The 16,151-nt window shown below is 33.3% G+C and overlaps 2 protein-coding genes across 2 annotated transcripts; both read right to left on the bottom strand.

Moving 5' to 3' along the window:
• Window positions 1-2,703: 2,703 nt before the first annotated feature.
• Window positions 2,704-7,153, bottom strand: LOC127075764 (carotenoid 9,10(9',10')-cleavage dioxygenase 1). Its single transcript, NM_001426849.1, has 14 exons — window positions 6,764-7,153; window positions 6,503-6,573; window positions 6,340-6,354; window positions 6,137-6,248; window positions 5,921-6,020; window positions 5,685-5,747; window positions 5,070-5,180; window positions 4,797-4,981; window positions 4,547-4,685; window positions 4,148-4,265; window positions 3,963-4,064; window positions 3,476-3,727; window positions 3,276-3,387; window positions 2,704-3,072 (listed from the first exon to the last, which is right to left on the bottom strand). Exons 1-14 carry the CDS (start codon window positions 6,977-6,979, stop codon window positions 3,043-3,045), a joined length of 1,626 nt encoding a protein of 541 aa, NP_001413778.1. The 5' UTR covers window positions 6,980-7,153; the 3' UTR covers window positions 2,704-3,042.
• Window positions 7,154-10,614: 3,461 nt separating this feature from the next.
• LOC127075765 (carotenoid 9,10(9',10')-cleavage dioxygenase 1-like) lies at window positions 10,615-14,520 on the bottom strand. Its single transcript, XM_051017233.1, has 14 exons — window positions 14,088-14,520; window positions 13,594-13,664; window positions 13,365-13,379; window positions 13,162-13,273; window positions 12,948-13,047; window positions 12,772-12,834; window positions 12,542-12,652; window positions 12,272-12,456; window positions 12,036-12,174; window positions 11,614-11,731; window positions 11,422-11,523; window positions 11,078-11,329; window positions 10,878-10,989; window positions 10,615-10,761 (listed from the first exon to the last, which is right to left on the bottom strand). The coding sequence occupies exons 1-14, from the start codon at window positions 14,301-14,303 to the stop codon at window positions 10,732-10,734; spliced, it is 1,626 nt and encodes a 541-aa protein (XP_050873190.1). The 5' UTR covers window positions 14,304-14,520; the 3' UTR covers window positions 10,615-10,731.
• Between the last annotated feature and the right edge of the window lie 1,631 nt (window positions 14,521-16,151).

Consider the following 16,151-nt stretch of genomic DNA (forward strand, 5'->3'; position numbering starts at 1 on the left):
ATTTTATGCGGGAGTTCAAGGATAACTTCTTGAAGCAACATTTGATAAACGCGGGGTATGCATTAAACCAACCTGGATTCCAATACTACCGCCGAGAAATAGTGTTGGCAAATTCTGATGCAGGGAGGTGGATCGATAATATCGACAGAGCGAAGTGGACTAGATCATACGACGATAGGGTGAGGTGGGGCCACATGACAACAAATCTTGTGGAATCAATGAACGGCGTGTTTAAGGGCATACGTAACCTCCCGGTAACCGCATTGGTGAGTGCGACCTATTTTCGGATGGCAACGTTGTTCGTAACAAGAGGCAGGCGCTGGAATGAAGTGTTGCAGACGAGTCAAGTATATAGTGATGCCTGCATGAAGTTTATGAGGCAGGAATCTGCCAAAGCCAGCAGCCATCGGGTTACGGAATTCGACCGCCATGGCCACACTTTTAGTGTCAAGGAAACAATTGACCACAACCAAGGGCTGCCCAGACAAGAGTATAGGGTCCTAATACCAGACCGTTGGTGCGACTGTGGTCAATTTCAGGCCTATCGTATGCCTTGTTCCCATGTCATTGCAGCGTGTTCACACAGCCACTTCGATGCATTATCGCTAGTGTCTCCAATCTACAAAGTTGCAACATTGCTCAATGTATACGACAATCCCTTTCCGGTGGTAGCATTGGAGGCGTATTGGCCAGAGTATGACGGGGAAATTGTTTGGCATAACGAATCGATGCGGCGGAATAAAAGTGGTCGCCCAAATAGCAGGCGCATTAGAACTGAAATGGACGTCACAGAGAAAATGCAGAGGAAGTGTAGCATATGTAGACAACTAGGGCATAATAAGAACAAATGTCCATATCGTGGATCTAGTTCCACAACTTAGTTTTCATTTTCATAAATCTGTGTACCAATGCTGTTTATCATTAAAGTTTACTTTTTATTCCAAATAGAAGATGACACTTGAACAACAAACACAAACATCTAACATTACAACACCAATTACCTGAGAAACAAAAACAAACACTAGAACAAAAACAAGTACTAAAACAAGAACAAGTACTAGAACAATAACAAATACAACAACAACATGACAAACAACCATTAAAATCTAAGAAATTACAACAGTTAACACTATATCGTCTGATCCATGCATCATTTGGATGCAATCAATGTCGCTTTCAACTTCAACCCACCAACGTATTGTTTCTCCAGTTTCAAATGAGAACCTTATTCTAAGCCTCTGAATCCTTCTTATGACTTCACCAGGTTGGTAATCTCCCTCTAACCAAGACATCAAGGACCTTTTTAGTTGGTCCAACGAACGGATGTTCCAAAACTTCATCTCCATTGGGGGTTTCAAAGGCGAAAAAATAACATGCCCATCCCTTTTTAAGATTACTTGTTCAGGATCCGGGCGCCTTGATGATGTTCGCTGCCATGACGACGGTCTTGGAGATGCCATGAACTCAACTTGATAGAGAAAGTGATAAGAAATAGTGGTGAAGCGAATGCAAGGAAATAACACTTTATTTATAGGAAAAGATCTGGGTTGTACACCAATCTACTTAACCCTAATTAGTGTCGCACTTGATTAATTAGGGTTTCAATTAGGTCATAACTACCAAACTCTGATTATAACCGATCAATAAACCCTAATTATAATTGATAGATTAACCTTAACATGATTAACCCTAATTCTCCCAAAAATTTATAAATAATATTATTTACTTATAAATTAAATTAATATATATATAAATTAATATATATATATATTCATTTTATTTATATATATGTGTTAATATAAATGTGTTAATATTCATTTTATTTATATATATGTGTTAATATAAATTTTATTTTATTTATATCTTGTAAATAAATATTTATATATATTAATTTACATGTGTATAATATTAATTGTTTATAAATTAAATTAATATATATATATATATATATATATATATATATATATATATATATATATATATATATATATATATATATAAATTAATATATATATAAATTAATATATATATATATCTTGTAATAATTTTATTTATATATAAGTGTTAATATAAATTAATATAATTTATAAAAAAAATATATTTATCAAATATCTAATATTTAAAAAAAAATTAAAAAAAAAATAATAAAACATGTTAAAAAAAAAAAAAAAAAAAATGGGAATGGGTGTAGGCGCCACTCCTAGTGGCGACTTGCCCTACCCATTAAGGGTAGGCGCCAACTAGGGTGGCGCCTATGTACACTTTTAGGGCAAATTTTGCCCATTTGTGTAATATTTTTGAAAAAATGGTTAATTTTGAAAATTTTTTTAAAATTCTGGATATTTAAAAAAAAAATTCACGATTTTACTCTTCGATGATTTAGCAACGATTTTACGATTTAACGATAATTTTAATAGCGCTTTATTATTTGACGATTGAATTAATGACAGTTTTAAAAACGGTTTTAGCATAAGAGATTAAAAATAAAAATAAAAATTTAAAAAAAATCATTCTTTAAAAAAATTATTTTAAATGATTAAAACTGAAATATGAGATATTTAAGAGGACCACAAACATATTTAATACAATAATAAAATATATAAAATAATATTTTAAAAATAACTATTCAAATTAAATTTTTATAAAAAAAAATCTTTATAAACTTTTCTACACTAACACTAAAAATCATTTGTTTTATTAAAACAAATCAAACGGAGCCTTCCTTAGTATTTATCAGAATCATTAACTGTGTTATTGAGAAAATTTTAATTAGTTGAATTGAAACGGTATATCAAATAAATCTGCCCTGTAAACTTTATATCTTTAAAGTCTGTATATGCGCTTCTATTATATTAATCAAATGGTTTCATAATTCTCTCTCAAATAAATATAAAAATAGTATAACAGAATCCTTTAATCTTTAACTTTAGAGAGTGACTTTAAAACAAGTTACAATTATACAAGTATATGATAAATAAAACTATAAGTTTAGAATATAAGCGTGATTCATTCTGAGGCAGTGCAATGAGGTTGTCTGCATGTTTAGAACTTAGCCTGTTCTTGCAGTTGGTCCTGTAAATGGAGCCATAAAAAAATGAACAGCATGCATTTAAATGTATGCAGCTTTTGAAACAGAAAGTGGTAATGGTAAAACAATCAATGAGAACCATTAATGATCCATTCGATCAATATAAGAAAACTTTTCGCGATAATGTGATGGGAATATATAGGAAGAAAATGCAATTCATGAATAAGCAATGTGAAGTAACACAAACCTCAGTGACAAAGAAAGCATGGAACCCATATGGAACTCTTTGGGGCAATTCTACAACTGCAACAGGTTCCGCTGACATTGTTTTTGCATCTATGACGTGCACGAATGATTTCCTACGGTATTCAAGTTAAACAGAAGATTAAGAAAAAACAAAAACTAAGCAATATAAGTCATTGGTATGTTCTCAGAGGAAATTGATACCCGGTATTCTCATCATGTACAAAAAAGATCAAGTATCCGTCATCTTCTTCAGAATCGGTGCCAGGGACACGTGGGACATAAACAGCCTCAGAGCCAAACCTTCCTGGTCCCAAGTCATAAAGACCTTGAACATTTCCTCCAACTTCAAGCTTTGTTTTTCCAGAATCCGGCTCAGCGTGCAAATCAAATTTAATAATCCCAGTAACTTTAGCAATGCTGTCTAATGTGGTTCCATACACGTATCGTTGCTTCCTGATAAAATGAAAATAGTAAATACAGGTTTTGGTTGACATGCATATACTTGAATACTGTTCTGACTCAACCTTAAAACACAGGTAAATCGGAAAGTACATATGGTAGCACTGTAATACTCATTTTCAAATAAGTCACAAAAAAGAACGTGACAATGAAAAACTATCAAAATGATAGATGCTTAATAGGGGAGCACAACCCAACCCGATGACACAACCATTCTCGATAAGCTAACCTGCCAGTGTAGCTTTCATTCACCCTAGGAAAATCTACAGTAGACGCGGATAGTTTCTTTTGAGAAGCTTCACCGGTTTTCATGTTAAATCTCATCTCATACCTGGAAAGAGTTCAATGAATGTAAATATAGAATAACATCCATTGATTTCTTCATAAATTGCATATAAGAACAAGTCATTTTACAGCTCATTTGAGAAATTATCAAGCTTTTCCTTGACAGCCCCGCCGACCACGTCCAAATTTGGATTCTCCAAGCGGCACGTGATCAAAACAATTTCATCCTCCTCCTCCCAAGCATTGGCTAGGGGGAAAAAAGAGTCAAATAAAAGATTAAAATGGACAAATTCGGAATTAAATAATTTAAAGCACAAATTGAAACTTGTTATTCTTTCCCCAACATAAAAGTGTAATACACTGCTCTTATTTTATCTTGTAATGGTTTGCATGTTACCGAACCGAAAGGTGTGTCAGCTTGACATTACTATGAATTGAAAATCAAAAGCTTCTAAGTTTTACAAATCAACATTACAGAATATCAATCAACATATTATGTTAAGGAGAAACAAAAGCAAGCAAACATACCATTGTGGAAAATGAAGCAATTTGGTAGTTCAAACCATCTGATATGCTTATCATCCTTAGCATACCGAGGTAAGACACCAAAACGAGCTTTCTTGGTTGAATCAAATGAGAATATCAAGGTCTTATTCTTCACCATTTCCTGAAAAATACATTTCAATCAACAACTCAAGATTCATTTAATTTCCATCAAGTGATATTACTAACAAACTAATCTTTAGCCTGATCATATGAACAAAAACACTAGCAATACCTTTGGCCTAAAGTACAGAGGAAGGTCCATAAATATCGAATAATTCTCTGTGATGGCAAAGTCATGCATCATGACGGGATCTGATATTGTTATGGGAACGGGATCTTGCATAAAACCGTCCTTTGATATTACTCTGTATGTGACATATGGTGCTGTATGTGAATATCCAAATGTAAACATCTCCCCTGCATATAGGAAAATTATTTGTTGGAAATTGGAATTTCTTTTCCATTATATCTTTCAACTTAATCACTTATTTGAAGATGGCTTCACCAGTAAATGGGTCAACTTTTGGATGAGCTGTGAAGTTATGGCCCAATCTCTTGTCATAATCTAGCATGCCAAGTGTCTGCAAATCACCGTCTTCAAAAACTTTAATAGCATCTGCAAAATTTAAAATGAGACTACTTCAGTACCGTAGAAGAAGAAATAAATATAATTATAGCTAGTCAAATACTGTGATACAATTATGAATTAACTATATTTTAAAAACCGAACCAGAGATCAAACCAGTGAAACCTCCGAGTCATGGTTCAATTGATTCAGTTGGTTCAACCATGTGACAAATACAATAAGTAAAAAAAATGAAAACTGGTTGCTACCAACCGTGATTAAACTGCGGTTCAATCTAGTTTAATCAAATTGCAATGTCACCAATATTAAACCAACAAGCGAACTGGCCCGTTTCCGGTTGAACCAAACCGACTGATTTGGTCCAGTTTTCAAAATATTACACCTAAGTCACTAACTAGACTCAAGTTGCTTTCTCCAAACCACTGAACTTGATGAATCTTTTTAACTCATGTTCTATTCAGTTGATGGCATTCCAGATATAATCAACAAATTTATATCTTTCATATAAGTAAAACAGAAAGGAAAAGTACTCACAAGGTTTGTCTCCTTCCGAGAGTGCTAGAAGCTTCTGGTGATGATATACAAGAGCTGTATTAGCTGGTAAACATGACAGTATGAGCACAAGTTAGATTCATATCTTCACATCCATATACTAGACCTAACTTTTCCAATATCCAAGTTAAAAACAGAGGTTTCGTCAAAACGTGTATCAGCAACAGCAAGTCCCCGGGACCTTGAATTTGACCCCAAAAAATCATAACAAAAGTTACCTGTTCCGTGTCCATAAGAAACATCCAGTATTTTCAATTTAGCTCTTAACATTTGCATGTTAACCATTAACAGTCCAAATAGACCTTTGAGATCTCCAATCTGAAAATAGCAAACAAGAAAAAACATATTTATCTTGTGCAAGTGTAAAACAAGCATTCAATCATTCACTAGTATACTCTTCGCCAAGCTTCTATACTTGTACTTTTTTTACATACCTTCATAAATTTAGAGCCATTAAAGTATTCTTCTTGTTTAAAACGAGAAGTTTTCACGAAGCGGGAAACATAAGAAGCTTTTCCATCTTTGATACGCAAACCATGGATCATTCTGCAAGTAATTGATACATAGATCAATATTCAACGACTATATACCAAAATTATGAACTTGTTATAGTTATTGAAAACGCAATAGCACGCACCCATCTCCGTCAAACCTGCAAAAACATAGAGAGAAAGCATCGTATAAGCATAAAACTCCACATTATGAATACATTTTAAGTTCAGGCAAAAAGAAAATTCAATATTCTGATAAAATTGGTGCAAGATCTTATAATATACTGTTCAAAGCTTACAACACTTTACCAGTGATATCCTGCCACGGGAGAAAACTTTGGATTGGGCCCCACCCTAACAAACTCTCCATTCAAGCAATCCTGCAATACACAACAGATGGTAAGTGACGAGCAGCAAGAACTACAACATGGTGAATCACAGCATAAACTCGCTCAAATTTAGTAATCAACTCACTTTAAAGCAAAACTATACAAATATAGGTCTTCAACTTCAAATTAATGAAAAAAAAAACAGAAAAACAGAAAAACAGAAAGAAGGAATAGAAGTAACCGGAAGGTGGCCTTGCACGGTAAGATCCTTAACAGGAGGCGTCTCGTCTTTGACAGGTGCAAAATTACCGGAAAGCCAGTGATGAGGAAGTGAAGAATCATAGAAGAGCTTAACAATAATCTTCTCCAACAAATCAACGGCTTTTGAAGTGAATCCATTGCTAGGTTTTGGTTCCACCTTCAAAATCACTCCATTTTCCTTCTTCTCAGAACCCATTTTGGAGATTTACGTGAATGATAGGTTTGTGAGAGTGGTGTGTAAAATAAGAAGTGATGAAATTTGTATTGTTTAACTTCTATGTGGTTTTGCTGGCTTAGTAACTGCCACGTGGTTATCATGGTATGCACTAGATTCTAACCTAGGCTTTGAAATCTCCTCCTCTTTGTGCTTTTTGTCCTTACCTGAGTCTTCATAATTTTTTTTAAGGCTCGAGTCTCCATAGTTATTGTAATTTTCTCTGTGCCTAATGGAGATATCTATATTTCTCTTCAATGTGTTATTTTTTAAATATATTAATAAAATTAATCAATATTATTACTTCTCAAATAATAATTTTTTTTATCTATAATATTATTAATTATTTATTTTATTTATTTTATTTTGTTTTTTTCTATATAATAATATTTAGAAATAATTTTGACAAAAATACAATTAATAATACCTTAACTTTGAAAATGACAATTAAAAATAACAAAGAATTATTAAAAAAATAACACTTAAAAAAAAGTAGAGAGTAATATATAATATTTCGAAGTAATCTCATATTAATTTTCAAAAAAGTCTTTTAATAGGGATAAATGTGGTAGATGATTAGCCAGCAAATTTCGACTATGTCGAAGAGAAAAAATTAAAGCAAGAAGAACGAAATTATATGGCGAAGGGTCGAGAGGGGTGAACATAGTAGAAGCGGTTCGACAATCAAGAAAGACATAAGCCAAGTCGAAAGGAGGTCGGCGGGGTGAGCTAGTCGAAGTCGAAACCAAATGAGCAAAAATTTATATAATTGGTTGAGCCGAACGTGTGAGAAGTTGCAAAAGACGTGGGTTTATTACAAGTTCAGACGCGTGGCACATTGTAAATGGTCAATGGTCATATATCAATTATTTTTATTACTATTTAAGTAGATTTTATTTCTAGTTCAAGGGTGACATTTGTAACATTGCAAAAGGAAAACACTCAAAGTATCAAGCGTCTAAGAGAAAAAAGTTCATTCCTGCAAAAATGTATACTTGCTTCCACATTTATCTTCAGCCAGGAAAACAGTCAGTAAAGCAACATCCTCTACAATTTGCTCCATAAATCACAATGAAGATTAAGCAGGAGATTGAAAGACTGCTAAAAAGCTGGTTCATCAGAACTACAAGGTACGTCGAATGGTTAGCCAATATAGTACATGTTATCAAGAAAATGGAACACTTAGAGTCTGTATAGATTTTAGAGACTTAAACAATGCAACTCCAAAAGATGAGTATTCGATGTTTGTGTCAGAAATGCTAGTCGATTCAGCCACAGGTTTCGAATACTTGAGTATACTTGATGGTTATTTTGACTATAATCATATTCTCGTAGAAGAAGATGATGTTCCCAAGGCGGTGTTTCGATGCCCCGGAGCTTTGGAAACATACGAATGGGTTGTGATGCTATTTGGTTTAAAAAACGCCGGAGCAACCTATCAAAGAGCCATGAATGACATATTCTATGATTTTATTGAAAAGTGTATGCAGGTATACGTTGATGATATTATGATAAAATATTCGTCTAAAAATGGTCATTTGGATCATCTTCGACGCTCCTTTGAGAGGGTGAGAAAATATGGATTAAAAATGAATCCATTAAAATGTGTTTTTGGTGTACATGCAATAGACTTTTTAGGTTTCGTGGTACACAGAAAAGGCATTGAGATCAACCACAACAAAACAAAAGCAATTTTGGATCTCAAGCCTCCGTCGACAAAGAAGCGGCTCCAATCTTTGTTGGGGAAGATAAACTTCTTGAGAAGATTTATATCAAATCTAAGTGGCAAGACGAAGGTTTTTTCGCCACTACTCAAGATCAAGAGGGAAAGTGATTTTCAAACACGTTTTTATTCTATGCACCAGAGTTCACATTTTAATTTTATTGGCCTTAATTCAAACACTTTTTTAATCCAATTGTTTTATTGTTTTCTTTATTTGTTTTATCATTTTTAAGAAATTATGTATTTTATTTATTTACATTCTTATCCAGTTTCTATAGATTCAAAGATAGAACCTTTAAGCACAAACACATTTTTTAAACATCTCGCACATAATGTCCTTAGAATTTTTTCAAATTTCATTTGACAAATAACATAACTCTCTTTGTTCCTTAGCAATTCCATTTGTCTTCCCCATAGCAAGATCCATAAGAACACAATTAGAATTAAAATATATTATGTTCATGATTATTATCTTATGTAGGTTTATGAATAGATAAAAGGTTATTCAAAAGATCGGAAGCATGAAGTACATCTTTTAATTTAAAAAAATCGAAGGTAAATGTCTCAATTACCATCAATTTTGTTGAGAATAACAAGTGTGAGTAGTGTGTGGGGAAGTCTCACACTGGTTAAAATGTGGAGACTTGAGCATTTATAAGTAGGAGAACCCACACACGTATAACTTTAAGGTTTTTGATGAGTATGCGGTGTGTCTCTCACAAAGGTGTGTTGCTCATAAAAAGAAATGCCTCAAAGTGAAAAATGATCTCTTGTGTTGATCCCCCGAATTGATCACAACAGTAGTATCATTAGCCTTTGATTAGAAGGAAGGAACCGACTCACTTGTATCGAAAGTATCCCCACATGATCGCTGATAGAGTGTTTCGTTGAAGAGTGTCAATGACATTATACATGTATATGATAAAAAAAAAAGAGCTTCCGCTTGAGGGAAACATTGTGGATAACTCACACTCGAGGAGAGTGTTGAGAATAACAAGCGTGAGTAGTTTAGGAAAGATCCACATTAATTAAAATTGTGGAGACTTGAACATTTATAAGTGGAAGAATACACACCTATAATCTTAAGGTTTTGGGTGAGTATGTGGTGTGTCTCTTACAAATGTCTATTGCTCATAAAAAGGAAGACCTCAAAGATAAAAATATTCTCTCGTGTTGACTCCCGAATAATTCCGACAAACTTGAGTATGACAATCACCTACAACAATAGTATAAAAAAAGGAAAATATACTTCCAAAATTGTTGAGAATCAAATGTCATATGATGAAAAAGACCAAAATCAAGAATCCAAACTCTTTTGGAGCTAATACGAAAAGCATTAAGTGAAACAAGAAAAAACTCTTGGCACTCATTCCCATATGAGTAACATCAAAAATGTTTTTATCAACTTTTTCCATCATTAGAAAAGGGAAGAGACTTTTACAAAAGTTGCATCAAACCCAACATGGGACAACATCAATACCAAACAAACAATAAAATAAAAAGGGTACAAAGGAGGGTAGTGAGTGTGATGCACACACCGGAAAGATGGCTGGTTATAGTCGTGTTTTACTTCTTGCAGAGGTAGTTTTTGTTTTAAGAGAAAATGGGTGACATACTGATAGTGTAAATTTATTTTACACTGTTAACCAATGACGACCATGTATCCTGTCAAATCAGATTGAAAATTTTAAAACACTTGTATGACATGGCAAAATGATATATTCTTATTGGATGAGAGTGTAAAACTTTTTTACACGGTCAGAGTACCACCATTAAACCCTTGTTTTAAAGTCTTTATATATGATAAGATGGTTTCATAATTCTCTCTCAAATAAATATAAAAGATAGTATAATATAACCCTTTAACCTTTTACTTTAAACAGTGACTTTAAAAATAAGTAAAAACTATACAATTATGATAAATATAACTATACGTGTATCAAATATAAACATGATATATAAATACAAGCATGATTCATTCTGAGGCAGTGCAATGAGGTTGTCTGCATGTTTAGAATTTAGTCTGTTCTTGCAGTTGTTCCTGTAAATGGAGCCATAAAAAAATGAACATGCATTTAAATGTAAGCAGTTTTTGAAACAGAAAGTGGTAATGGTAAAGCAATCAATGAGAACCATTAATGATGAAGTAGCACAAACCTCTGTGACAAAGAAAGCATGGAACCCATATGGAACTCTTTGAGGCAACTCTACAACTGCAACAGGTTCCGATGACATTGTTTTTGCATCTATGACGTGCACGAATGATTTCCTACGGTATTCAAGTTAAACAGAAGATTAAGAAAAACAAAAACTAAGCAATATAAGTCACTGGTATGTTCTCAGAGGAAATTGATTACCCCGTATTCTCATCATGTACAAAAAAGATCAAGTATCCGTCATCTTCTTCAGAATCGGTGCCAGGGACGCGTGGGACATAAACAGCCTCAGAGCCAAACCTTCCTGGTCCCAAGTCATAGAGACCTTGAACATTTCCTCCAACTTCAAGCTTTGTTTTTCCAGAATCTGGCTCGGCGTGCAAATCAAATTTAATAATCCCAGTTACTTTAGCAATGCTGTCTAATGTGGTTCCATACACGTACCGTTGCTTCCTGAGGAAATGAAATTAGTAAATACAGGTTGTGGCAGACATGCATATACTGGATTACTGATGACACAACACAACCCTTCTCGATAAGCTAACCTGCCAGTGTAGCTTTCATTCACCCTAGGAAAATCTACAGCAGACGCGGATAGTTTCTTTTGAGAAGCTTCACCGGTTTTCATGTTAAATCTCATCTCATACCTGGAAAGCGTTCAATGAATGTAAATATAGAATATCATCCATTGATATTTTCTTCATAAAGTGCATATAAGAATAAGTCATTTTACATACAGCTCGTTTGAGATATTATAAAGCTTTTCCTTGACAGCCCCGCTAGCCATGTCCAAATTTGGATTCTCCATGCGGCACGTGATCAAAACAATTTCATCCTCCTCTTCCCAAGCATTAGCTAGGGGAAAAAATGAGTCAAATAAAATATGAAAATGGACAAATTCGTCAGAATTAGATAATTTACAGCATAAATAGAAGCCTTTTATTACTGACTTTAATTCATGATACATTGCTACCATTCTATTTTGAAGTGATTTGCATGATACCGAAAGGTGTTTACAAATTTGACATTACCATGAATCAAAAATCAAATGAATGAGAAAATATAACTTCAATTTCACAATCATTGGATTTTACAAATGATCATTATAGAATATCAATCAACATATTATATTAAGGAGAAACAAAGCAAGCAAACATACCATTGTGGAAAATGTAGCAATTTGGTAGTTCAAACCATCTGATATGCTTCTCATCCTTAGCATACCGAGGTAAGACACCAAAACGAGCTATCTTGGTTGAATCAAATGAGAATATCAAGGTCTTATTCTTCACCATTTCCTGAAAAATACATTCCAATCAACAATTCAAGATTTATTTAATTTCCATCAAGTGATATTACTAACAAACTAATCTTTAGCCAGATCATATGAACTACCTCTGGCCTAAAGTACAGAGGAAGGTCCATAAATATTGAATAATTCTCTGTGATGGCAAAATCATGCATCAAAACGGGGTCTGATATTGTTATTGGAACAGGATCTTGCATAAAACCATCCTTTGATATTACCCTGTATGTGACATATGGTGCTGTATGTGAATATCCAAATGTAAACATCTCCCCTGCATATAAGAAAGTTATTTGTTGGAAATTGGAATTACTTTATTAAATCTTTCAGCTTAATCGCTTATTTGAAGATTGCTTCACCAGTAAAAGGGTCAACTTTTGGATGGGCAGTGAAGTTATGGCCTAATCTCTTGTCATAATCTAGCATGCCAAGTGTCTGCAAATCACCGTCTTCTAAAATTTTAATAGCATCTGCAAAATTTAAAATGAGACTACTTCAGTGCCGTAGTAGAATAAGTAAATTCAATTGTCGCTAGTCAAAGACTGACACAACTATGACAGTGCTAGAAGCAGAAAGGAAAAGTACTGACAAGGTTTGTCTCCTTCGGAGAGTGCTAGAAGCTTCTGATGGTGATATACAAGAGCTGTATTAGCTGGTAAACATGATAGTATGAGCACAAGTTAGATTCATATCTTCACATCCATATACTAGACCTAACTTTTCCAACTTCCAAGTTAAAAACAAAGGTTTCGTAACACAAATTACCTGTTCCGTGTCCATAAGAAACATCCAATATTTTCAATTTAGCTCTTAACATTTGTATGTTAACCATCAACAATCCAAATAGACCTTTGAGATCTCCAATCTGAAAATGGCAAACAAGAAAAAACATTTATCTTGTGCAACTGTAAAACAAGCATTCAATCATTCACTAGTATACTCTTCGCCAAGCTTCTATACTTTTACTTTTTTTATATACCTTCAGAAACTTAGAGCCATTAAAGTATTCTTCTTGTTTAAAACGAGATGTTTTCACAAAGCGGGAAACATACGAAGCTTTTCCATCTTTAATACGCAAACCATGGATCATTCTGCAAGTAATTGATTCATAGATGAATATTCAATGACTAAATACCAATATTATGAACTTGTTATAGTTATTGAAACCAGAAGAGCACACACCCATCTCCGTCAAACCTGCAAAAACATAGAGAGAAAGCGCGGTATGAGCGTAAAACTCCAAATTATGAATACATGTTAAGTTCAGAAAAACTAAAAAATCTCCACATTCATACTAAACCTTTCCGTAAGAAGTAAACACAGGAAAAGAAAAATCAATATACTAATTAGATTGGTGCAAGATCTTATAATATACTGCTCAAAGCATACAAGAAAATGGTAAATTTTTTACCAGTGATATCCCGCCACAGAAGAAAACTTTGGATTGGGCCCCACCCTAACAAACTCTCCATTCAAGCAATCCTGCCATACACATCAAATGGTAAGTGATGAGCGGCAAAGACCTGATATAAGGAATGTTGAAGCAAAAGAGAAAAACAATTTCTTTTTTAAACATTTGTCTCAATAGTATCACACATATCGTAGTCCGAGTGTGACACTTGTCTAGTTTTCCGACACTTGTTTAACTTTTTCAACCAAGGTCGTACCGTCTGATATAAGTGTCGGAGGTGACATGCATTTTCGTTGGTGCTTCATAATTCAAATTTAGTAATTAACTCGCTCTCAAGTGAAAATATACAAATATAAATTCAAGTCAATCAAAGTTAGTTTTCATTAAAACAGTTAATCATTTTTTCTCTTATCATCAAAATTCTGTTAACACCATATCAAGGGGTTCAACTTCAAATTAAGAAGAAAGAAACATAAAGAAGGAATAGAAGTAACCGGAAGGTAGCCTTGCACGATAAGATCCTTAACAGGAGGCGTCTCATGTTTGACAGGTGCAAAATTACCAGAAAGCCAGTGATGAGGAAGTGAAGAATCATAGAAGAGCTTAACAATAATCTTCTCCAACAAATCAACGGCTTTTGAAGTGAATCCATTGCTAGGTTTTGGTTCCACCTTCAAAATCCCTCCCTTTTCCTTCTTCTCATAAACCATTTTGGAGATTTACGTAAATGATAGGTTTGTGATAGTGGTGTGTAAAATAAGAAGTGATGAATGATAATATTGGTGTGTTCTTGTATGGTTTCACAGTGGAAAAGCTATAGTTACTACTTACTAGCTTCTCAAAATCCGGTAGAGAGTTTTAAAAGCGCGGTAGCGGTGGTTATCGTAGGATGTAGATTCTATTCTCTGTTTCGAAATGTCCTCCTTTTGTGCTTTATTGTCATTGCATGAGTCGTCATCCTTTAATAATTAACTAATTAATTAATAACATTGGCCAACAACTATATATATAACTCAATTGAAAAAATAATATATATATATATATATATATATATATATATATATATATATATATATTATTTTTTCAATTGAGTTATATTAATATATTATATAAATTATTTAATTTTTTTATATAAATTTATTAATAATTAATATTTTATTATTTAAATACAAATAGATGGATGTTTTATATTTTTTATTATTTAAGTACAAAGTCGAAATTGCAAGTGGCAAATGTTTTATATTTTTTAAGTATATTCAGAATTGTAGTTCGTGGTAGTTTTATATTTTTTTTTATTATTTTAGTACATAGTCAGAATTGCAATTGGTGGTTGTTTTATATTTTTTATTATTCAAGTATAGAGTTAGAACTGCAATTGGATGATGTTTTGATTTATCTATAATGGATCCGACAATTATTTTGGAAGATCTATGTGGCTAATTCGGTATAAATAAAGGTGTGACGTGATCCATTTTTTCAGATCCTTTCTTATTTTCTTCTAATTTTTTGTTATTCATTATTTTAACATGAATTACCGCAAAGGACATGTTATTTATTCGAGAGTCAAGCCTCCAATGAAAATGATTTTTTGAAACATCCAAAGTTTGGAACAACTAGGGAGGAACTTGATTCATTAGTTTAACATAGAGATTAGTGATGGTGAAAGAATTAGAAGTATTTAGAGACTTGTTTCATACATCTCTATTGCGGAAGACAACAATGATATCTAACATATGTGGGTGTGAGTTAAAGATGACAATGATGTCAATAATATGATGTTTGAAGTTGATGATGTTGTTTTGATTGTTGTAATCCCTTAGAAATGTTGTGGTGTTAAGTCTTTTTATATGTTGTTTGTGGTGGTGTTTTAGATGTCAATTTGTGGTTTTAAGTGTTGTTGTAGTATTGGATTATTATAATCTCTTACAAATATTGTATATGTTCTTGTTATCTATATTAAATGCGAAATATCTTTGTATTCAAAAAATGGTATTTAACGACGAAATAAATACTTAATTAGCACTTGATGATAATCTGAAATTGATATTTGACAACAAAATAAAAACTTAATTATTACTAGTTCCAACAGTGGGAGACCAAGTCCGATTGTGGCCAATAAGATGACACAATCCACATTTTTTCTCCAACTTATCATCCGTGCCCATTTCTATTATAATACATATGCTCACTGAGCGGCCTTTCTTGTCCTCCACATATTTGGTCTCCTTCATAAATATGTCAATATTCCTCGTATGGTAGCACTGAAAAGCTTGTGTTGTAAGCCTAAATATGTTTGTGACCTCATAAACATTGGAAAAAGGAGCATAGGCGTCTTGACGTGCATTGGAACATGCAACGATAACATGTGAACAAGGAACACGATAAGCTTGAAACTTTTTGCAGTCACACCAACCATTTAATAGGTCGATCTTGTGTCTCATACAGTTGATATGCACAGATGATGGATTTTGCCAACCGTTATCTGGATTACTGTACGCGCTCTCAGCTGATGCATGTCTGTCTGAAATCAAATATAGCCCAAGTTAAGGAGCAACATG

Source organism: Lathyrus oleraceus, chromosome 4 (assembly GCF_024323335.1).
Source record: "Lathyrus oleraceus cultivar Zhongwan6 chromosome 4, CAAS_Psat_ZW6_1.0, whole genome shotgun sequence".
In the NCBI taxonomy this organism is placed as follows: domain Eukaryota; kingdom Viridiplantae; phylum Streptophyta; class Magnoliopsida; order Fabales; family Fabaceae; genus Lathyrus; species Lathyrus oleraceus.

Coding starts and splice junctions, on each gene's coding strand:
- LOC127075764 (NM_001426849.1), bottom strand. CDS start 6,979: ATGGGTTCTGAGAAGAAGGAAAATGGAGTGATTTTGAAGGTGGAACCA. Junction 4,266..4,546: donor TTGCTTCATTTTCCACAATG/GTATGTTTGCTT, acceptor TTTTCCCCCTAG/CCAATGCTTGGGAGGAGGAG. Junction 3,073..3,275: donor ATGCTTTCTTTGTCACTGAG/GTTTGTGTTACT, acceptor CTCCATTTACAG/GACCAACTGCAAGAACAGGC.
- LOC127075765 (XM_051017233.1), bottom strand. CDS start 14,303: ATGGTTTATGAGAAGAAGGAAAAGGGAGGGATTTTGAAGGTGGAACCA. Junction 13,665..14,087: donor TCGTGCAAGGCTACCTTCCG/GTTACTTCTATT, acceptor TGTGTATGGCAG/GATTGCTTGAATGGAGAGTT. Junction 11,524..11,613: donor TATAATATCTCAAACGAGCT/GTATGTAAAATG, acceptor AACGCTTTCCAG/GTATGAGATGAGATTTAACA.